At 44.5% G+C, this 23,232-nt stretch overlaps 2 protein-coding genes across 6 annotated transcripts in view; one reads left to right on the forward strand and one right to left on the reverse strand.

The window, feature by feature from the left end:
- Positions 1-2,358: 2,358 nt before the first annotated feature.
- Positions 2,359-12,466, forward strand: DIMT1 (DIM1 rRNA methyltransferase and ribosome maturation factor). 2 transcript variants are annotated; one of them, XM_075079491.1, is made up of 12 exons: positions 2,359-3,209; positions 3,951-4,024; positions 4,404-4,490; positions 4,876-4,937; positions 5,046-5,139; positions 5,227-5,276; positions 6,106-6,229; positions 6,341-6,433; positions 7,185-7,249; positions 7,533-7,596; positions 8,108-8,214; positions 8,968-12,466. In XM_075079491.1, the coding sequence occupies exons 3-12, from the start codon at positions 4,470-4,472 to the stop codon at positions 9,008-9,010; spliced, it is 723 nt and encodes a 240-aa protein (XP_074935592.1). In that variant the 5' UTR covers positions 2,359-3,209; positions 3,951-4,024; positions 4,404-4,469; the 3' UTR covers positions 9,011-12,466. The 2 variants fall into 2 exon arrangements, with proteins under 2 accessions (XP_074935592.1, XP_074935593.1); XM_075079492.1 differs by lacking the exon at positions 2,359-3,209 and adding an exon at positions 3,370-3,707.
- The window catches only part of KIF2A (kinesin family member 2A), a 55,943-nt gene continuing 45,133 nt past the window's right edge, over positions 12,423-23,232 (reverse strand). For 2 of the 4 annotated variants that reach the window (XM_075079487.1, XM_075079488.1), the window contains exons 17-21: positions 21,972-22,085; positions 20,697-20,847; positions 18,967-19,068; positions 15,943-16,078; positions 12,423-14,212 (exon numbers count right to left, since the gene is read on the reverse strand). In XM_075079487.1, coding sequence (XP_074935588.1) covers positions 14,127-14,212; positions 15,943-16,078; positions 18,967-19,068; positions 20,697-20,847; positions 21,972-22,085 — 589 coding nt within the window. In that variant the 3' untranslated portion in view covers positions 12,423-14,126. The remainder of the gene's footprint in view (positions 14,213-15,942; positions 16,079-18,966; positions 19,069-20,696; positions 20,848-21,971; positions 22,086-23,232) is intronic. The other 2 variants (XM_075079489.1, XM_075079490.1) reach the window with 1 other exon arrangement.

The raw sequence follows: 23,232 nt of genomic DNA on the forward strand, positions 1-23,232 counted from the left end.
TCAGCAATGGTGGTGGCGCCTCTGGGATAACAGATTTAAGCATGAAAAAAAAAAGTGGCTGGGCACTATCAGCTGGGAGAAAGGAGTGAGAATATGTGACAGAAACAGCCCTACAGACACCCAGGTCAGTGAAGAAGGAGGGGGGGGTGGTGCTCCAGGCACCTGAGCAGACATTCCCCTGTGATGGAGACCATGGTGAGGAGGCTGTTCTCCTGCAGCCCATGGGGTCCATGGTGGAGCAGGTGGATGCCTGAAGGAGGCTGTGACCCCGAGGGAGGTCCACGCTGGAGCAGGTTGCTGGCAGGATCTGTGACCCGACACTGGACCCACGCTGGAGAACTCTGTTCTTGAAGGACTGCACCCCATGGAAAGGACCCACGCTAGAGCAGTTTGTGAAGGGCTGTCTCCAGTTGGAGACAGCCTACATGGGGTAGGACCCCATGTTGGAGCTATGGATTAGTGTGAGGAGGAAGGAGCGGCAGAGACAACACATGATGAACTGACCACAACCCTGATCCCCATCCCCCTGTGCTGCTCCAGAGGAGGTGGAGAAGCCAGGACTGATAGTGCCCGTCAAGCTGCTCTGTCCCGGATAATCCAAACATAGACCCACCGTCAGTGAAGGAAGAGTTAGTACATGAATTATTACAGGAGCTTGACCCCTACAAATTGATGGGCACTGATGCCATCCACCCAAGGGTGCTGAGAGACCTTGCAGACATCATCGCAAGGCCACTCTCCATAATCTTCGAGAAGTTGTGTAGAACGGGGGATGTCCCAGAGGACTGGAGGAAGGCAAATGTTACCCCTATCTACAAGAAAGGCTCGAGGTAGGTTCCGGGTAATTATAGGCCCATCAGCCTTACTTCAATCCTTGGGAAAGTTATGGAATGAGTCCTCCTGAGGGCCATCGCAAGTCAAACGAAGCACGTGATTGGGGAAAGCCAACATGGCTTCACTAAGAGCAGATCGTGCTTGACAAACTTGGTGGCCTTCTGTGACAAAGTGACTTGCCTGGTTGACATGGGGGAGGCAGTGGACTTTGTCTACCTGGACTTCTCCAAGGCCTTTGATACGGTCCCCCACGGCCTCCTCCTGGAGAAATTAATGCGTTATGGCCTAGACAAGTGGTCTGTGCAGTGGGTGGGGAACTGGCTGACAGGCCGCACCCAAAGGGTGGCGGTAAAGAGCTCCTTTTCCAAGTGGCAACCTGCCACAAACAGAGTCCCCCAGGGATCAATATTGGGCCCAATGTTATTCAACATCTTCATAAGTGATCTGGATAACGGCATCAAGTGTAGCCTGATGAAGTTTGCTGATGACACCAAATTGAGTGGGGAAGTAGACACTCCAGAAGGGAGAGCTGCTCTGCAGGGAGATCTGGATAGGCTGGAAGAGTGGGCCAACAAGAACCTTATGAAGTTCAACACGGACAAGTGTAAGGTCTTGCACCTGGGAAAACATAATGCGGGAGTGCAGCACAGACTGGGATCCACCTGGCTGGAGAGCAGCTCTGTTGAAAGGGACCTGGGGGTCCTGGTGGACAGAAAGCTCGACATGAGCGAACAGTGTGCTGCTGCAGCCAAGAAGGCTGACAGGATGCTGGGTTGCATCAAAAAGGGCATCACCAGCAGAGATAAAGAAGTCATTATCCTGCTCTACTCAGCACTGGTCAGGCCACACCTGGAGTACTGTGTACAGTTCTGGTCCCCGCTACACAAAAAGGATGTGGACAGGCTGGAAGGGGTCCAGAGAAGGGCCACAAAGATGATCAAAAGACTGGGAAGCTGCCACACGAGGATAGGCTGGGAGAGCTGGGTTTGTTCAGCCTGGAGAAAAGGAGGCTCAGAGGGGATCTCATCACCATGTACCAGTATTTAAGGGGTAGCTACAAAGAAGAGGGAGGCTCCCTTTTTACACGGAGTCCCACGGAGAGGACAAGGGGGAATGGACACAAGTTGCTCTTGGGGAGATTCCGATTGGACACAAGAGGGGAATTCTTCACAGTGAGGACAGTCACCATTGGAATAATCTCCCCGGGGAAGTGGTTGACTCGGTCACGTCCAAGATTCGTCTGGGCAGGGTGCTGGGCCATCTTGTCTAGGCTGCGCTCTTCCTAGACAGGTTGGACTAGATGATCCCTGAGGTCCCTTCCAACCTGGGATTCTGTGAGTATAATTCTGAGCGCAGCGACCGGCTCGGCTCCGCGCCGCGCCGTACCGTACCGTACCGCACCACCTCGGCCGTAGCGGCAGCAGCTCGCAGGCGGGAACCGAGACCCGCCGCTGACGCTCCCGCCTCCCCGCGGCGCGCCGGCGTGACATCATTCCCTGCGACGCCCGGCCGGCTCGCCGCAGCGTAGGGGGCGGGGACTCGGGCGCCGTGGGCGAGGTGCCTGGCGTGGGGCGCTGCTGGCTTCTCCGCTGAGGGGCGTTCAGGGCCGCTCGTTCCCCGGTTGCTGCTCCCCGGGAAGCCGGTCGAGGCACCAGCGGGGCGCGGCGGTCGCGCACGGGTCTGGGCGGCCGCCGTTCCCAGTTCCGGGATGGTGGCGCTGCCAAGGGCGCTCCCCTGGCGTGCCCGCCTGGCGCCCTGCGCGTGCGTCCCGTCAGAGCTGGGCAGCGGCTCTGCCCTGGCGGGCCGGGTGTCGGGCGGCTGGAAATAACGGAGGGAGGCGCCGCAGCCCTCTGGCCGCGCTCCCCGCGGGTCGGCCTGTTCCTTCCATCCAGCAGCGCCCGCCCCGGCTGCCGGCGGCGGGGAGCGACTGCGTTCTACGGCTCCGCCTCAGGCTGCGAACGGGCGGGGCGCCCGTGTCCTTCTGCTTCACCAGCCGAAATGGCCGGGAATCACCTTTCCAATAATTTCTTCAACGCTGAAACATCAGGCTTGTAGGAGGTGGCAGGTACTGGAGCAGTGGAGATTCCTCCAGGACTGGCTAAGGAAGAAGCAGGTCTAGCTGATTATATGCAACGGCGTAACGCTGAATATTCTGACCCAGAGTAAATCCACCATAAAGGAAAAAAAAAGTTTCTTTCCTCCTTGCCCTCGCGATCTGTTCTCCCTCAGGTTTCCCCGCCTTCTGCTCCCCCACGGCTGTCTGGAACGGGTGTCTCTCCGGTTAGTTACCTCCCCACGGTATCGCCCTCACCGCGCGGCAGTAAATCCACGCCTGAGCAGCCAAGGCGGCCGACTGCCCGCTCGCCGTTCATCAGGTACCGTGCATTTAGCCGGCGGGCCCGCCGTCGGTCGCTACGACGTTAGGGACCCGCTATATTCCCACGTTTCGCTCTCTCCGCCGTAGCGTCCCTTCCCCGGGCGACCTGCAGCGCGGGCGGTCTGGCGCCACGCGCTGCCCGCGCAGGGTGACGCCGCTGCACAGCACGCCTGCCCCTCTGCGGCCGCGCGCTCCGCTCGCGCCCCTCTCCCTTCCCTAAGGAAGGTCGCGTTCTGTCCCCGAAAAACCCGGCAACCCGCGCTGCGGCCCCGGAGCCGGCGCGCAGAGCCCGCCGCCCCGCCAGGGGGCGCTTCCCCGCCGCCCCCCGCCCGTGACGCCGTGCGCGTCGGGAGTTGTAGTCCCGGGCAGCACGTGTGCGGGACGTGCGGCCGTGCTGGCCGGAGCGGAGCCGAGCCGCCCGCCGCCGCCGCCGCCATGCCGAAGGTGCGGGCGGGGAAGCGGCCGCGGCAGGAGCGCCGGGAGGGCCGCGCTAGCGGTGAGTGCGGGGCGGGCTGGGCGGCGGCGCCCCGGGGAGGGAGCCCGTGGCCGGGCCCGGGCGCTACCTGCCCTCGCTCTGGGCCTCGCTGGCGAAACGGTTCGGCGGTGGAGTGGTCTCGCCGGCGGCGCGGCGGGGAGGGCGGCGCGGTGCGGGAGCGCGGTGCGGGCCGGCGGGAGCGGGGGTGGCCGCGTTGCGGCGGGGTGCGGCTGCAGCCGGCGGTAACGACCCCCTCTGCCCCAGGCATCCTCTTCAACACCGGGGCCGGCCAGCACATCCTGAAGAACCCCCTCGTCGTCAACAGCATCATCGAGAAGGTGGGTGGCTGGGCGCGGGGAAGCCTGTCCCGATGCCCGGCCCTCCCCTGAGCCTGCCCTTGCCATGGTCGTGGAGGGACCTCCCGTCCGTGCCATGCTTCACTGCTTTGGAAGTGCCTTAGCTTACTTCCACTGCTTTGGAAGTGGCTCTTCGCTTACTTTTCTTTACTTGCCAACGATCTCTCCTAAATGAGCTTAAAGATCCGTCATGTGTTCACTGGTTCCCTCCCATCCCTTTCTAATCGATCTTCACACTCCTCTGCAACCTGATTTCTGCCCTTTACTGAGCTGCACTTACATCCTGTACCTTTCCTTCTAAAATTAAATGGTTGCTTAAAGTCTGTTCTAAGGAAATAACTGGACTGCCGTTTGTTCTCAGGCTGCCCTACGACGCACAGATGTCATTCTGGAAGTAGGCCCAGGAACCGGCAACCTGACAGTAAAGATGTTAGAGAAAGTAAAAAAAGTAAGCGTGAATTCCCTCTCCACACACACCTTCTCCAGCTCAAACCACGTTGTGACTTAGACTGTGGCAAACAGAAGGATCTTCATCTGCTTGATTCAAATAACTAGAATTACACTAGGGACGTTTTTCCTAATGTTTGCATAATTCCAGTAAGTTTTTAACCATTGATGTAAATCTTGTATGGTTTTATCAAAGTATATTGCTACTATCCATTTTTGTGGGAAGTTGCTGCATGTTTTTGGGGAGGGAGGAAGGTGCATCACTGAATGGGGAGTTTTTCAGAATTATTTAAACCTGTAGCAATAGATAGTGTTTTTTTACAATTGAAATCTTAATCCCAAAGGGAGGAGTTACATAAAGTTGCAAATATTTACTTTGTTTTCAGGTTATTGCTTGTGAAATTGACCCTAGGCTTGTTGGTGAACTTCAGAAGAGAGTCCAGGGCACGTAAGTATCAGCTGTGAAAACAGCGAGCACTGGAAGCGGTGGAGCTGATGTGGCACAGACTTTGACAACGTGCTTCTCTGAGGATAAGCCCAGTGTGTTTTCCCCCAGGTGTCTGGCGAACAAACTTGAAATCAAGGTTGGAGATATCTTGAAAACAGACTTACCGTTCTTTGATGCATGTGTGGCTAACTTGCCTTACCAGGTATGGGCTAAACAACATGACAAAACTTTTTTCTTTTTAAACAATAATTACCCAGAAGTTAACTAATGCTATTACTCTTTTCCTCAGATTTCTTCACCTTTTGTTTTCAAGTTGTTGCTTCATAGACCTTTTTTCAGGTATGTGGAGGAGCAGAGCTCTGTATTACCTGATAGAAAAAAAAGATAATTTTAAAAATAGTTCCTAAGTCAATTTTTTTAGTTCTTAAATATCAATTTGATGGATCAGAGCCGCATGACATTTTTTTCTGTAATATGAAAACTGCCAGTGCCTGGAAATCAGTTTATGTTGGTGTGTTAAGTATGAGGAGAAAATTTAGTCTTGGCATCAATGAGTGTCCAGCTGATGAAAACAGGAGTTGTGCCTCTTCACAGTAGTACTATAACCAGTTGTTATTCCAGGGATAAGTTGGGCATTGCCGCATTTCAGATGCCTTCGTGCCTTGGAAAGGAAGGGTGGAAAGGGTAGAATCGAAGCCAAGATACTTCCTTTGTCTGGTGCAAAAATATAACCGCCCAGGTACTTCGGTTCAATAGGTCAGCAGTTCCTGATTTCTCTCACTGAAGCGCTAATGTTAGTGGCATCACTGGTCAATGTTTGGAGCCATTGAGTTTGGATTTGAAGGACTGATGGCAGAATTACTCAACAGTATTTGTCACAGTTGGGCACAAATCTCTGGGACTAGCCTCTGTTTCTTTGATCCTGATCCATTTAGCAGTATAAAGAAAGAAATTCTATTGTACCTTTAAGGAGATTTAGATGGTTTCACCAAATTTTGTGGGTTTTTTTTAAACACCCTCTGAGCTAAAAAAGGCAGAATTTGTTTATGACAAACTTGTATTGCTTTTAAGTGCTGAGACAAATATTGTGTTTTCCAAGTCTGTTAGTTGGCTTTTGATATAACAGTTGATTGTGTATAATTTATTTGCTCATTTCTGTTATTCTCAGGTGTGCAATACTTATGTTTCAAAGGGAATTTGCACTTCGTTTGGTTGCAAAACCAGGAACTAAACTATACTGCAGACTCTCCATTAATACACAGTTGTTAGCTCGAGTGGACCATCTGATGAAGGTACATCATTCTGCATTAGCTAACAGTGCTGTCACAGATAGAAGAGTGTTTCTAGGAGTGTGAGGATTTATTGCCTATTCATACAGCTGCCTGGCTTCTCCTGACTAACAGGTTGGAAAGAACAACTTCAGGCCTCCTCCCAAAGTTGAATCCAGTGTTGTCAGAATAGAGCCAAAGAACCCACCACCACCTATCAACTTCCAGGTGAACGTTACGTACTCTAATAACAATGTAACATACTAGTAATAATAGTTCATCTTTCTTTTAACTTATTACTCAGTTCCCTGTGCTGTTTTCGGGACCAAGTACCAGCTCTTCATTTGCATTTACATCATTCCAAAATAGTTACTCCTCTATTGATCAGGCTTGCGTTAGTTGTTACCTGAAGGTGCCACCATCAGTGCCGGTGCAGATTTTTTTTTACGGCACTCCTGACAAGACTGACATGCCGTCTCCATGTTAGTTGGAGAGTTACGGGGGATGATGCCCCTTTCACCATGGTTTGTATCTCCCAGAGGCCCGTCTGGCTGATGACTTTGTTGGTTATGATCGAAGCAGTACCTAGGAGAAGTTTTATCTTCAGACGAGTGTGTATAATCTTAGAAGACAGATCTTACAGCGTAGTATTCTTAGAATGAACTTTTAAAACACTTTGATCTTCAAGAGTGTTTCAGCCTTGCCCAAGGTTAGCCACATTTTCTTCAAGTATCTGCTTTTTCAGTGCTTAAGACCTGGCCAGTAGTGCTTAGGCACGAAAAAGAATGATTCAAAGGTTTTTGTGGGTGAAGCGTTTCCTCCTCCATTTGTCCAAGACAGGACTGGTTTTGTGTTTTTTAGAAAGGTATTTTCCAGAAAGACTTTTGTTTTGTGGTCAGTATTGTTGTGAAATTGTCAGCAGTGCCTGTTCTTGTTTGTAGTTGTTCCTTTCTGTAAATTCTGAAATTTTTTATTTCAGGAGTGGGATGGTCTGGTAAGGATAGCCTTTGTTAGGAAAAACAAGACACTCTCTGCAGCGTTTAAGTAAGTAACTTCTATTAACGGAGATATGGGTTCCAAGGCTGAAAGTCCTTCCAGTTAACCATTTCTTTTCTGCAAATGCATAGCACAGTGTTAGATGCACTCCAGCACAGCTGGGGATGCACCATGATGGAGGGTTTATGCTGAGGCCACAGAGAAATCTTTTAGAAGAAAACTAGGCAGCTGTCTAAAAAGAACAGCTCTTTGTAGTGGTTATGGTTTTTTACAGTAAAGACGAACAACTCATTAAAGCTCAGGTACCATTCTAAACTTGTATTTCTTTCAGGTCAAGTGCTGTAGAGCAGTTGCTGGATCATAATTACCGAATTCATTGTTCCTTACATAATACAGTAAGTTCCTTTTTAATATACTGAATTATATTCCTGTGTACTGTGACCTACACACTGACTTTTGTAAGAGTCAAAAAGTAACATGGAAAAGCTTAATACGTTAAAGTTATTCCAAGCGTGTTTGAAGGAGGGCAGAGCTCACCCCTTTTCATAGAGAAAAAGCTAAAAGGGTCACTGAATTACAGTGAAAAACCTGAGAGCTATGTATGTTATTAATATATTGGCTGTGCATGTCCCAGGGACTTCTAACGATCCAGTAAGAATCTAATGACAACACTTGCTGTGTCTGCTTAGCAATACTGTTGTGGTTAATCTTTAGTGAATGAGCTGAGGCGTAAAATTCAGATACAAGGATGGAAGAATACAATAATCCATACAAGAAAAGATGCAATTGATTTCTATCACTTGAAACAAGAACTATTCTAAAAGTGGGAAAAGAACAGATTATTTAAATGAACCTTTTTCTGTGCTGTGAATAGCAAATAATTTGTGTCCTGTTTGCCATTGGCAGGAGATACCTGAAAACTTCAAAATTGCAGAGAAAATTCAGTCAGTCCTGAAAAATACGGGTTACTCTGAAAAACGAGCCCGCTCAATGGATATAGATGATTTCATTAGGTATTTTTTCTTATCTTTATACCTTCCTTTTACACTGCTTCAGGTTCTACCTGCACCTGCATACCACAGATTAGTGTTGGGTTACACTGGAATAGGACTAACTCTGTTTTCCTCTCAATGCCAGACACTCCTTGCTTCCAGTCCTGAACATGAACAAACGCCTAGACCCTGTACAGGTGTTAACTCCTGCTCACAGTATTGAGAACCAACTAAAGATCCCTATTTCTGGTGTTTGCATACCAGGCCTTTCTGTGTCTCCTCTAAAAATGGCTTGAATGATGGAGTTGGTGATTATACTTTCCCTGGGGACTTAGACCTGCCTTCTCTGTCTGTCTTGAGGATTAGGCCTTAGTGTAGAGCATAATTTGGAAATCTGAGTAGTTAACTGATATATTCTGCTCTTACTTCTGGTCAGTTAATTTAAGTGGCAACATGAGTTATTTCCTCATTTAAGATAAAAATTCCTAGCTGTTTCTTAGTGTGCCAGTTAATACAGCTGCTGCTCCTGCAAGTAACGGAGTAAACCTGGCAGGGTGCAGTGTAACTAACAGCACTGAAAATATACTTGTATCTCTAAAATGGCACATTTGTCAAAAAGTTTAAGGGTTGTAACAGTTCTTTATGGCAGTAGAAGAGAGATGGCTGCTCTCGTGCTCCTTTCCCATGTTCTTTGCCAGCCAGCGTGTCTCAGAAATGCCTTAAGCTGAAGTAAAAATTAGTAGAAATTGTAACATCAATATTTCACTCTTTCAGACTGCTGCACGGCTTCAATTCAGAAGGCATCCATTTCTCATAGACTCTGCTGGACGAATGAAAGATGTTCTGTGTTTTGTCACCAAAGTCTTACCCAAGCCAGAGTGACTGCAATGGGACAAGCTCTTCCCACAAAAGCAAGGACCATAATACAGCATATGCACTCTGGTTCTTCTGAAAGCCTTACATGCAAAACACAGACTGTAAGCAAGAAGCTGCTGCTCTGTATTTTAAAAGCAGTCAGTTCTTCCACAACTGAAGTGAGGTGCTGGACCTCCACATGCAAGTGTATTTTTAAATATACCCAATAGCATCGATTAATGTTGCCATAACTGAAATTGGTGTTCTCTGATCATGGACTTCACCTCAGTATATTCTTGAACAATATTCAACAGTACAACCCAGAAGTCTGGTCTGGGCACAAAACAAGAGTTCTAGTCATTCAATTTGTTTGGGATTTTCCTTGTTTGTTTCAAGGCATATTTAAACACTCTTGTCTTCCCTTTGTACGCTAGTGATCTGCTTCTTTTGCAGAAATCCCAGTAACTGTTTCTCAGAAACAAAAGTATTTATCTTGTGGGCTTGGTATCATTTACAGTTTACTCTTATGACTGGAGCACTGCAACGGATGGCTCTAAGCTCTTCAGAAGGGAAGGAGAGGCGGTGGGGTTAATCTGTGTGTTAGGGAGTATTTCGATCGTATAGAGTTCAATGACTGTGACGATAAGGTCAAGTGCTTATGGGTAAGGATGAGGGGGAAGGCCAACAAGGCAGACATCCTGCTGGGGGTCTGATACAGACCACCCAACCAGGATGAAGAGGTAGATGTAGCATTCTAAAAGCAGCTGACAGAAGTCTCACAATCAATAGCCTTTTTCCTCTTGGGGGACTTCAACTTCCCGGATATCTGCTGGAAATACAGCATAGCACAGAGGAAACAGTCTAGGAGGTTCCTGGAATGTGTGGAAGACACAGCTGGTGAGTGAGCCAGCCACGGGAGGTGCCTCGCTTGACCTGCTGTTCGCAGAGGACTGGTAGGAGATGTGGTGGTTGGAGGCCGTCTTGGGCATAGTAACTGTGACGTGACTGATTTCTTGATTCTTGCCAAAGTAAGAAGGGGGTCGGCAGAACCACTACCATGGACTTCCGAAGAGCACACTTTGGCCTGTTCATGACACCGGTTGGGAGAGTCCCTTAGGAGGCAGTCCTGAAGGGCGAAGGGGTCCAGGAATTCTGGGTACCTTTCAAGAAGGAACTCTTGAAGGTGCAGGAGCAGGCTGTCCCCATGTGCCATAAGACGAACCACCAGGAAGGCAACCGGCCTGGCTGAACAGAGGCTTTTGCTGGGACCAAGGGAAAAAAGGGCAGTTTACCACTTTTGGAAGAAGGGGCAGGCAACTCAAGAAGGGTACAGGGATCTTGTTTGGTCACGCAGAGAGAAAATTAGAAAGGCAAAAGCCCAGCTAGAACTCACTCTGGGTACTGTTGTGAGGGATAACAAAAAATGTTTTTGCAAATACTTTAACACAAAAAAGGAAGTCATGGTGAATCTCCATCCTCTTGGATACAGAGGGGAACAACGCCACTGAGGATGAGGAAAAGGCTGATGTACTTAATGCCTTCTTTGCCTCAGTCTTTAATAGTCAGACCAGCTATCCCCAGGGTATTCAGCCCTTGGAGCTGGAAGGCAGGGATGAGGAGCGGAATAAACCCAATAATCCAGGAGGAAGCAGTTTATGACCTGCTGTGGCACCTGGACACTCACAAGTCTGCGGGGCTGGATGGGATCCAGGAATATTGAGGGAGCTGGCGGAGCAGCTCGCCAAGCCACTCAACATTCATCAGCAATCCTGGTTAATGAAAAATGTATAGGCATGGCATTTCAGGACATGGTTGAGGATGCATGGTGGTGCTGGGTTTATGGTTGGACTTGATGATCTTGGATGTGTTTCCCAACCTTAACGAGTCTATGATTCTATGCTACGATTCCATGCAAAAACATTATTAAGATACTGGAAACTATCAGTGTCATGTCCTTTACCTGCTTTTACTGCCATCAAACCACTGCAGGAACCAGCAGAAAATTACCAAAGGGCCACTGCTTTTAGCATAAACAGGAGGGGGTTTTGTCAAGTGTAACTTCAAGCAGCTGTTTTTATAAGAAAACTACTTTGCCCTTCAAGGCAAGGAGGATCTTAAGCATAGATCAGAGCTTTCAGTGAGTCTTAGAGCAATGCATGCCTGTGACCTGACAAAGACTTACTGACGTGTGTTAACACAGTCTGGATTACGTGTATTTGTTGTTATAGGACGAGGCAGAATTTTCCCAAGGAAGTTTACATTAACTGTGCGTAGCAGCTGTGGAAAGAAAAATCCATTTTAGTCTGTCTTGTGATTCAGGACAACACTAAATAGTAACTGTAGCATCAGGAAGGGGTGAAGGCATGACTCCTACAGCAATTTTTTCATGTATTGTGGACTTCTTTCCACAAGACCACAGTAGGTGAAGAGTCAAATTAGCCAAAACTCCTCTAAGGTCTAACTTCATTTTATTCACAGCTGATGTAATTTTTCAGAAGTCATTGATTCAGAAACATGTACAGAAGTTTGCACTTGAATTTGCAGGCATTCTGGGAGATTGTCTTGGGAAGCAGAATTGCCTTTATACAGAAGGAACATGCTTGGAGATTGTGTCACGCTTCCTAAATACCTTTATTTTACACGGCAGAAATCAAGATAATCTTGTCTGAGTCCTGTTCAAGTACTTCCTGTGCATCACAGCAATGGGCTACAGGAGTTCAAGTGCCATAACCAGCTGAATCAGTTTATCTTCATACTGCTTCAGTATCTGTCTAGAGCTGACCTTCACAGCAGGCTCCATCACAAAGTCTGTCTCTCAACATGTCATTTACAAAGCTTCATAAAAAGGTGCTGCATCCTATCTGCCTCTGTCCTTCCTGTCCTCTTTGGTACCCATTGCAAACCACAGCCTGGCTGCGGCTCTAGGCTCCCATGGAGGTAGAGTACGGAAGTCACTGTTTCTCACGTGGGATGTCTCAATCGTCAGAGGCTTTTTAGAAACTAAGATTTCTCTAGAGCAGCTTTGAAGAAACCCTCCGGTATTATAGGATAACCTGTACTATCACCTGCTTCCAAAAGCTGCTGCCTTCTATTTCACTGCTTTTTCTTTTAACTGTGAAGGACGATGCTCTTAAACAAATGCTCAGAAAGATGGGTGAGGTTTCTTTTAGGACCTGCTGCAAAACTAAAGTCAGGACAGTGCTCTGGGGAACTTCTTCCTAAATGAGGAATTTGTATAGAAGAGACAGCTCCAGAAGTAAATATTCCTTCTGAAATCAGAGGCCTTTTCAAAAGGGTAACTCCAATGTGCTTACAGAGTGAAACCCTTCCCAAAGCACAACAGAAGTTTCACAGAAGTAAATTCTCATCAGTAATTCATTTAATAGCTTTATTTATTAAACACATTATGTAAAATCTACATTGTTGTTTCAGTTTTCATGTTTACACACAGGATTTTTTTTATTTTTAACCATGATGCGACAAGATCTTCCCGTAGTCTACCTTTCTATGGGAGATACAAACATTAAACACTACAAGAATCCCCAGTTTATTTAACTCTCTTTTCATTGCCTTCCCTTTGTTTCTCTTCAGGCCTGGCACAAACAAACAGGCTTGTATTCCAAAAGTCATTTTTAAACAGTTCCAAGGGAAAGTCTGCTGATGAAAACTCCTGGAAACAGGGAGAACTCCTAGAGAGGTCTACAGTTCTTTCTTTGACAAGAAGTTCTTACATGAAAGATCAATCTTTTTTGGATACTGACTTGCAAAAATAACTTGAGTGCCACCACCCAAAAAGTGCTGATACACATGGCGCCATTTGTGAGAATTCAGGTACTTCTGGGATTTCTATTAGCGCTATGTAGAGGTATTGTGCCAAAGCCTGAAACAATGCAATTTCCCCCCACTTTTCAGCTGCTGGCACTGCACAAAGGGAAAAATGGATATTAGCTACTTCTTTTTAAAGCAACAGAGCTACTCAAACTACCTGCAAACTACGGTTAATGGACATGTAAGTTTGTCATGCATCAAAAGGCAAATTTTAACAGTATGTGAAAGGCCAACATGTATGTGTTTAGCTGGATCCCCATATTTTAAACAGCTAACCATACACAGAGGCCAGATAGTACCTTTAATCTGACAGCATTACCACACCATACCACATACTGTATATCTGCATTACGCTAAGATACAACTCTCCTCAGTACTTAAACATTACCCTTTATTATACATCAACTAATTTATATTTTTTCTTTTTTTTTTCTTTTTTTTTTTTTTTAATTACAGAGGAAATGTTAGAATCATATACCCATTCTTTATGGTATTCAGATAAGTCTAGATTCCAGATTTTTTACAAGGAGGATGGAATGTCCAGCTGTTTGTTCGCTTTAACAGCTCTTGCAGTTCCTGCCCAAATGATATGGCACATTCTGTGAAATGAAAGTAGCCACCAAAAAAAAAAAAAGTCTAGAAACACACTACAAATGTACACACACTAAAAGTAATTTATATTGACAAATAAGGAATGTTGTTTCTTAAGCTGTGCTTCAGAAAGAGGACGTTTAGGGTCAAGTAGCCTTCATCAAGGCACAACGGGAAGAGGTAAGCACAGCTGTCTGTAGAAGAGAAGTTATGTACAACCACTCGTGAGGTGGGCATGCACGCAAACACAATTTAAAACTGCACAGCTGGTCTTCGTAACAAAACTGAACATAGTCAAAAGGAAATACTGCGACTTGTTAATGGCCACAGTTTTACTTCATTATCAAAAACATGGCAAATGTTTCCAAACATGAAATTCACAATTTGAATAAATGAAATATTTTAAACAAAGTGCTTCACAGATCTGAACCCTGCATGGTTGTGCTGTCTGGTCTAGAAGCATTTTGTAGACATCATAGGAGCATTTCACACAAAACTGAAAATGTCATTCAGGTGAATAAGAAACAGGACATTTCCACAGACATTTCTAATGTTTTTACACTTTCAAGTAGTTGAGTTCTTACGGCCACTGGGTTTTGTAACAAGAGTGTGCTACAGCAGTATGGGTTCGTGGATTCCTTTAGCAGCAAAGGCCCGTTTCAAAGGGCGCGGGGTCTTTTCGGGTTGATCTGTTTACTGGCCTGTTCCTCCTCTTGTAGAGCTGCCCGGAAAGATTTCACTTTATCTTTAATGAAAAAGAGAGAGTGAGTACTGATGTGCCTGGGCTCAACGCAGATCCTGAAACTAAGCCCTCAAGCTCCACATCCCAGCCCTAATGCACAGCAGAGAATGTTCCTCCACAAAACCAACTGATGCTACAAACTACAAGATAAGCTTGAATTGAGATAAGCATAAATTCAATACTCACTATGCAAGCAAGCCGCTTAGCAACTTAGTCCCTTCTTAGATGCTACCCTTGCCTCAAGGCAGGATACATTTGGTATCTGCACAACTGCATTCCTACCACGTAACCTGTTCACACTTAAATTCTGCTTCTAACTTACAGAGTATAGGGAGATACACACCACACACATCCTCTTTATTCCCAGCAGCTTCCAAACCATGCTTAGAGGTGTACAAAAATCATATTTAGTGTCCAGTTAGTCACTTTGGTATTTTCTAAAACCCAGCAGAGTACATTTTACTCCCCCTGTTCTTCTATGACTGTGAAAAGCATTTGTGATTAATTTTTGGAAGTTATTCACCCTAAACAGATAAAGGCATCATTTATCCAGAGTGACAGGAATAAAAGCTGAAATATTCCATGACCTTCATGTGCCATGGGCAGAACACAGAAGATGCTGGGAGAAAGAATTTTTGGCTTAGCAGTTCTTCCCTCCTGCAAAGCGATATATACACGAACCAGGCTGCCTCTAAACACGCAAGGATCTCTTAGGCAGCCTTTACCTCCAGTACCTTGTTTCAAAAGCAGTATCTAATTAGAAGTTTTCTAAGAACAGGGAGTCACCTAAACAGCGTTTTTTCACTGCTGGTGTCTCCACTTGTCTTCTTCTGAAGAGGAAGCCATCATCCACAAAAAGCAAAGGCATGCACCTCCAATTCTTTGCTAAAGTATACTGGTGCCAACACATGCTTACAAGGCAAGCAGGCCACATCTGATTTGCTTGATGTAGTCTTCTAACTTACTGCAGATACCCAGACTAAGTAAGAAGTATGGTTTTACCTTACAAGGAGTTTTCTAACACAGATCAAACCCCAACCCCTCCCATGAATTTTTACCAGTATAGCACGCCTGCTGTAGTCCAAATAGTTACAGAAACTAAGATGAAAAATTAATCTCTTGTGAGGTACTGAGCTGACAAGCTGATTTTAGAAGACAAGCGGGTGGGCAGTAATGATTATCTGCACTTTGTTTTTCAACAAAGAGAGGCTGACAAAATTCAGACAGACAGGCTGATGAACAAAAAAGGCAAGCTAACAACCAAGCTACTCAGAGCTTGCTGCCACTCTTAAGCACGGTCTTAAAAATGACAGCAGGCTCTCCGCTACACTACCGAATGCCACAGAGCAGGAACTGGGAGCTCCTACCAGTTTCTCCTCACTGCATTACCTTCTTTTTTTGTACACTTTGTCTGGATTTTCTTTTTCCTTCCTTTATTACTTCAGAACAAAGGAAAAGAAAAGGAAAGTTGCAGGATCAAGTTTCTACTTCCTGGAAGTAAAGCAGAGGTTTTTCCTTTAAACTAGGATGAACTGAGCACAGATGTGAACTTGTTCTTAGGCAGCAGAACAAACGTTCCTTCCACAGGAAAATGCAGGGCAGCATAAGGGGGAATAAAGATCCTAGAACATAAACAGCACGGTTTTTTTTCTCCTCTTTATTACTGCATGTCTCCATGGCATATTAAAAAAACATGCTAATAACACACACAAAAGTGATTAAAAGCAATCTACCTCTGAGTTCAGTCAGAATATCAATTTTTTGCTCTAGAATTGCTTCCAGTTGGGTAGCGTAAGAATCCACATCGTAGTCTACTTCTTCTGTCATCTCAAGAAGAGCTTTTTCATCTTCCAGCCATCTAATAGATTCCTAGATAAAAGTTAAAAAACCCGAAGTAAATACATTAGCAAAGTTTCAAGACAAAAAGCTGAAGTAGGCCTTTTCTCAAGATCACCACACTTTTATTGTCCAGTCCCTTCAGTGTAACAGATTTCAATCCTAAAATGAAACCTTATTCCTAATTCAGCAAAATTGTGTTTTCTACATTGTTTCTTTAATTCCAGTCATTATACCAGCAACAGGTAAACCCCAGCTACCCCAGTTCTCTTCAAATTCAGAACATTAGGTGGTTGTAATGCTAAGAAACTCTTGAGAACAGAACTTTCCATCACGGTTTTGTCACCTTAGGCAGCTATCAAACTTTGAAGACAGACTTTAATTTTAAGTATGGGCTGGTTGCCACTGGCTATAATCATTACTACAGTCAAGGAGCCAAGATAATTCTGTCCATAATCAAAACCAGTTTTGAGAGAAGCTGTATCAAAGAAGAGCTATTTTAATCTCACTATTGCATGAGCTATCTCTCCAAATAGGGAATAGTACAGTAAAGGCTGAGTAAAGCACCTCTTAGGCATCTTTGCACTCAGAATACTTCTAAAAAAAGAGGAAAAAAAGTCTTGCAGCAAAGAAGAATGCAACCAGGAGCTTAAAGCTCACAGAACCATACAAAGCTGTGATCAGGAGAACTGATCCCAATAGAAATGCTTTGATTTAGAAAAATAAAGCAGCTGACCGTTCTAGGTATGCTGGGCCTGAAGTACTAAAATTAAATCTTTCTCTCTGTGCTCAGTAGCCCAAGTGATACTGCAAGCATAGTCCAAACCCCATATATGTCTCTTTGGCTTTCAGGACAGATGGGGCTCACATAGGCTTCATCTCATCTAATGCAAACTGATACATCAAAGACGCAAAGGAAGACCAGCACCTCTAGAGCATGGTTCATTCCGTTGATCCATTTTAGACATTTTTGTTAGGAAAGGATGTTTTGTATCAGCAGCTTCCAGCAGAAAGCTGACAAAAGGCAACTTCTGCCTAGTACAGCTGGTAGATCTTGTATTGGTGCAACCAGCCTCCACCCATGGCATAAACAAGCCATGCTGCAAAGGGAGGGAGCTGAGGGAGCTTAGGCTCGGACACATTTCCTTCCAGTGTCTGCTGGGAGGAGCAGTAATCTCCAGCAGCAGGCCAGATGGACACACAGAGGCAGACATCTTAAACTAATGCAGCTTGTCTCTCCACAAGTCAGAAGCACTAGGACACAGCTACGGCATATGGCATATGACTTTCACACTTCTGCATGTTTTACTTCAGAGCTCATGTTTCATAATAACTAAATCTCTACATCTGTTGTAAAATGTGTTATTTAGCATCCTACTGTCTTATGAACACACATCAATGTTCCACTAAGTTAGATACCTAAATTGAGATGTGTGTATTCCCTACAGGTTTAATGCTCTGCTGTTCTCTTGCAGCTGCTGGGGCAAATGGACAGCCTGCCTGGAGACTCTAAGGTTATGAACAGAAGCAACTCACATTCCCTTCTGAAAACTAGTAACTTGTACTTATTGCTGCAATTTATTTTGTGAATGTGAAAGGCTCTGTGGCGCTGACCAGCATCATGCTGCATGGGCAGTATTACTTCCAAAGACCCTGAATAATAGCAAGTGAAAACCTTTGTGTGTCTGTTAAAAGGAAGCAAACAGGCAGTTAGAAACATATGTGTCTCTTCTGGATCTCAGTATCTCATCGGCAGATGTCACAAAAGGATGCTCAGGTGAGCTGCTTGGAGGGAGTACTGCAGTATCTTAGAGAGAGATGACCAAACAGAAATGGTGCTGATAGAGACATGACTATTAATTGCCAGCTCTGACATAGGAATATTGGCATAGATTAGACAGTGAAATTGAAAATTTCGAGACAAGTCTGAATAAGGTCCCTGCAACTACAAAAAACCCACCATCACTAATGCTAGAAAAGGACTAAAACAGAAAATATAGTGAATAGTAAAAACAGTAAAAAGTAAACAGCAACTTTTCTTACAATGAACACAGCTTATTTAGGAATGTTTGTTGAGAAGAAAAGGAAAATTTTGCTAAATTTATGGGATGATACAGAAATATGCTTCTCTTTCGTCATGGGGACAAAGGGTAGTGCCTAGGGGATCTGTCCCTATTAATTTGCTACTATGGGCTTAGCATAATAAAACAATTTAGAAATCTCTGAGAGCAGCGGAATGACCAGGTGCTATCCTACATCTTCAAGAGTATGTACTCTCAATAGGTGTCCTGGTTTTGGCTGAGATAGAATTAATTTTCTTCACAGTACCTTGTATGGTGCTGTTTTGGATTTAGGATGAGAATAATCTTGATAATGCACTGATGTCTTAGTTGTTGGTAAGTAGTGCATATACTAAATCAAAGATGTTTTGGCTCCCCATGCTCTGCCAGGTGCACAAGAAGCTGGGAGGGGACACAGCCAGGACAGCTGACCCAAACTAACCAAAGGGATATCCCACACCATATGGCATCATGCTCAGTATATAAAGCTGGGGGAAGAAGAAAGGGGGGATATTCAGAGTGATGGCCTTTGTCTTCCCGACTGACCATTAGGCATGATGGAGCCCTGCCTTCCTGGAGATGGCTGAGCATCTGCCCGCCCGTGGGAAATAGTGAAAGAATTCCTCCTTTTGCTTTGCTTCTGCATGTGGCTTTTGCCTTACTTATGAAACCGTCTTTCTCCCAGCCCACTAGTTTTCTCACTTCTACCCTTCTGATTCGCTCCACCATCCCACTGGGGATGGGGCGGGGAGTGAGGAAGTGGCTGGGTGGTGCTTAGCTGCCAGCTGGGGTTAAACCATGATATTGGGAAAAACTTAATTCCTGGATTAGGATAAAACAAAGCAGAGCTCCATCTTTTACCTGGAAGACGGCCCTGTGGTCTTCTACTACTTGCTCTTCCATTTCTACCATTTGTGACACAGCTTCATGGAAAGTAAACAACTGCGGAGAAACTTCCTCTTCCTAAAAATAATAGTTAAACTTGTTAGTCTGGAAAGAGCTGTGGCTACAGGAAATATATTGAATGTGATCCTTCTCATCACAGAATATGAAAAGAGATATGCAGAAGGCAGAACCTGTCAAAAATAGAATTTAATACTTCTAACAAGAAAATCTCCAGAAATGAGTGGAGAAGGCCACAGATTCAAAATGGTCAGAGAGTTAAATTGAATTCATATTCACTAAAAAGCTCCAGCCACTAATCCTACTGAGTATCAGGAAACAACATACTCCACATTAAAAAAACAAGTTAAAATAGTGGGAAGAGGAAGTCACAAGGGAAGAATGATTATTTCTGGTAGGTTTTAATGCCTAGAGAAAACTCTGGTTTTCTGTCAGGGCTTCTTCTTGTGCGTATCGCAATAGACAGTGATTTAAAAAAAACAAACAAAAAAGAGAACAGCAATTACATTCAATACATTTAACAAAATCAAAATTAAATTAATCCTTTGGAAAAAAAGTGGAATAAATGTACAGTGAGAAATCTAAAATGTACATAGTTATTAATAAATTAGAAGCATACATAACATAGATTTAGAAACTGGGGCCAACAGGGTTCTTTAGAAATGAAGAGTTAAAAATCAAAGGGGAGAGCGCTAGGTAGGCTTTAATTAATGTTTTAGCAAGACAGTATAGGTCTCTATCTGATGCCTTTGAAATCTTTCTTATAACGTATTGTAAAGCTTAATTTAATTCCACATGAACAATGAAAAAGTATGATATGAACGGATATCTGGCTGGAAGGACCGTCCAGTGGGAAGCTCCAGGAATCACCAGCATGTTCTTATAAAATAGAGCCCTGGAAGAAGAGCCAGTTACTAAAATGAGAAATACAGCAGACACCTTGAAGAGGTGTCTGAGAAGGCAGAGAGTCTTGCAAAAAATGTTAAGATAGTAAGGATTTTTCTTTCCAATGTTTCATCAGCATTTTCACAGAGTGTAATCCCTGTTCAAAATTTAAGGAACAGGAATTCCCCTCAGCAATGAGGGGAAAATGTGCTTTAGAAGATGGCTCTCAGCGCCCCACTCCTGCAGCCCTGGGAGACATGCTGGGAACAGGACGCGGCTCTCTCCCATAGAGTGCACTGGGGTTTCACCCCATGAAAATCAGGATGTCGGGAAAAGGAATGATGGGTAGCCAGACTTCTAAACACAGAGAAAGGCAAACTCACTTGAAATGGGTGTGGCATGCACGGAAAAGAATGCTCAAAACCACCAGAGTGTTAAATAAAACACATGAGTGTCCCAGGATACTTCTAACTGCCTAAAAACCCATGAAGCTATACTGGAAAAAATGCACACTAAAGAATGCCAAAGCTAGAGCAGATCCTGCCTAGACATTAAAAGCCCTCATCAGCAAGGAAGGTGAAGCAAAGTAAAACATCCTCCTCTCACTCTTCAAGAAATGTTTTTGGTTTGGGCTCTTTTTTTTGTATGGGAGCAAACATAATACCATAACATGAAAAGGTGAAAAGGCATGCTGTATTTACTTTATGATCTTGCTAACAGGCTATAAATACATGTTACTCTGGATTTGTTCTGCCACGGTACTTATCATCATCTCTCTCCATGTAATGCTGTAAACCACTCACGTTTTGTTCACAAAGCAGTTTGAGATCATCTCTCTGAGGAGAGCTCCCCACGCCCCACTGTGTCTCCAAGTCATCGATCTGATTGGGAGCATGGTGTATAATGGGACGGATATCTCCTGCGGCACTAGGATCAACTGTCAGCTCCTTCACCCTATGAGCAGAAGATGTTTCATTTTTAAATTAGTAACTTTCTGCACAAAAGTGTCACAACCAAAAATAAAGCTCTATGGGTTTATGTGAAATTAATTCATTTAAGAAGGATGATGATGTCAGCTTCACAAATTTGATGTACTTTCAGTGACAAAAAGATGTCAGTCCAACTCCTACAAAGCATGGACTGTTGAATTTCAACTACTTGCAGGTGGATTACAAGCCATCTTCTAGCAAAAGGCATTTTCTGATCGAAATCACGCTGCTCACTGACAGTTAAGACGGCAAAAATCTCCAAACCCTAATTCCTTACCAATGAACAGTATTTGAAAGAACAGTTCATTCAACACCCTAAACCTGACCTGACCATCTTTCTTTTTTTCTCTGCACATAATTGTGCTTTAAAGAAGTCAGTCAACCAGTACCCAGGTACCTGTTAAAAGCAAATCCACCAAGAAAATAATAATTTGCAACCAAGTATCTCAGAGAATGAATAGATCCCTTAATTAAAATACTCAAAGGTGAAAATATCTTATTAAAATGTTAGGCTCTTGCAACATGAAAACACTTTAAAAAATTGATAATGATTGTCAAACAAAAGCCCATTTAAAAGCAAGTTTATGCAAGAGACACATCAAAGTCTGAAAATATAGCATGTTTGAGAACATAAACTTCATTTTTTTTAAAGGGAAAAACATGCTCTTTCAAGTAGCAGTTTTTTACTACAGCGGAAACTGTTTTTCATTCATCTTCAGAGTGATGAAAAGGTTTAAAAATTTATACATATGGAAATTGTTTTCTTTTTTAATTAGAGACATTCCAATTACCCTAAACAGAGACTTGCCAGATTTGTTCCACTAAAAGTACAAAGGTGACATCACCATTTTCTAAAAAACATATGAAGGAAACTACCAAGCCTGGATACAGAGTGTGGATGTTTAAGGAGGGTGAACAAAATACTGGGAAGATGATTGCAGATCATGCAGAACCATCACCTGCCAAACAAAATAAAAACAAAGTATGTGCGACTCAAGGCAAGGGGACTAATGAAAGGTTGGTCTGCAAAATTACATAGCCGAAAAGAAAACTTAAAAATAAAGATTCCATGTATAGAATGAAGTAGACCTGGTGACTGAAGGAGAAAAGTCGTCATACTCATAGGAAGGAGAGAGATCAGAGCGACTGCCACTACCCTGTGAGAAGGGAATGTCCGAAGGACTAATTCCAAATTCCTTTACTCTGCAGCAGCAAAATACAGCAGCAAATTAAAAGAAAATGTTCTCATAAACACAGTTAAAATGACAACTCTTTGCTTAGCATGCTTCTTTAACAGTTCAACTACTAAATTATTTTTCTATTAAAACACAAGCGTGTCAACTTATTTAAACCTTTTCCAAACGGAGTTACAGAGCATGAACAAAAGAAGTGCTGCTAATTTGCAGCAGACTATAACAGCAGTGTTTTCAGAAAAGTCATTTCAGATTTCAGTTTGTGCAGTTAATAACATTTACTCTTCGTTCAATATTCTACTAAATGGCTCCCTTCAAGATATCAAACCATTACAGCTACAAAACTTGAAATTCTCTTCTGCCTCCCGTCTTACACTGCACGCATACTGGTGTCCAGCACCTAAAAACTGTTGGTACTATGAACAGGATATATTGCTAGAAAAAACTCAAATACTACACAAGTCACATGAAGCAATTGTACAGTGACAGGCATTTACTCCATAACAACGTGCAAACTGAACACCATGGGGAAGAAACCATCCCAGCGCAACTGTTTAGTATACTAGAAATAGGTGTTCAGTTTTGCAGTGTCTTTTTCTAGCGTCACTTCAGCAACATGAGTTCTGTAAGGGGTGAAAGATCCAACGAGCCTTGATGAATGTGCAAGGTCCTTCGTCATGTTCCTGTAAGCAGGGGACTAGAAGCCTCCTTCTCAACCGGAAGCAGATCACACAGATTGGTCCAAGACAGGCAGATATGCTACCAGCTCCCTTGATCCAATCACAGAGACATTCAGATATCAAGGGGAGTGGGAGGTAAGCCTTTCTTCCTTTGTGCCCAGTTAGCTACTGGCCAGGGTGCCCAGCCAAGCAGGAGCAGACGTCGTTCTGCTCTTTCACTGGGGCAAGCAGGCCACTAGACAGTAGCCTCTTCTGGCCAAACAAGGGTTTCTGACGGCCCATTTGCCTCCTTTGTTCTTTGCGCAAAGCATGGAGAGGAGTCTCTGGGTCACAGGTCTGACTCCAGGGACATGCAGGACCTGATCACTCCAACTCCACAGATGTTAAATGAAGAACTGCAGCAGGGGAAGGCCCCTTTCATGCTCACTGAAGAAAGAGGAACACTTTCAGAGAGCACTACAGGTCTCAGAGGTGCTG

This window comes from Phalacrocorax aristotelis, chromosome Z, assembly GCF_949628215.1.
Source record: "Phalacrocorax aristotelis chromosome Z, bGulAri2.1, whole genome shotgun sequence".
NCBI lineage: Eukaryota > Metazoa > Chordata > Aves > Suliformes > Phalacrocoracidae > Phalacrocorax > Phalacrocorax aristotelis.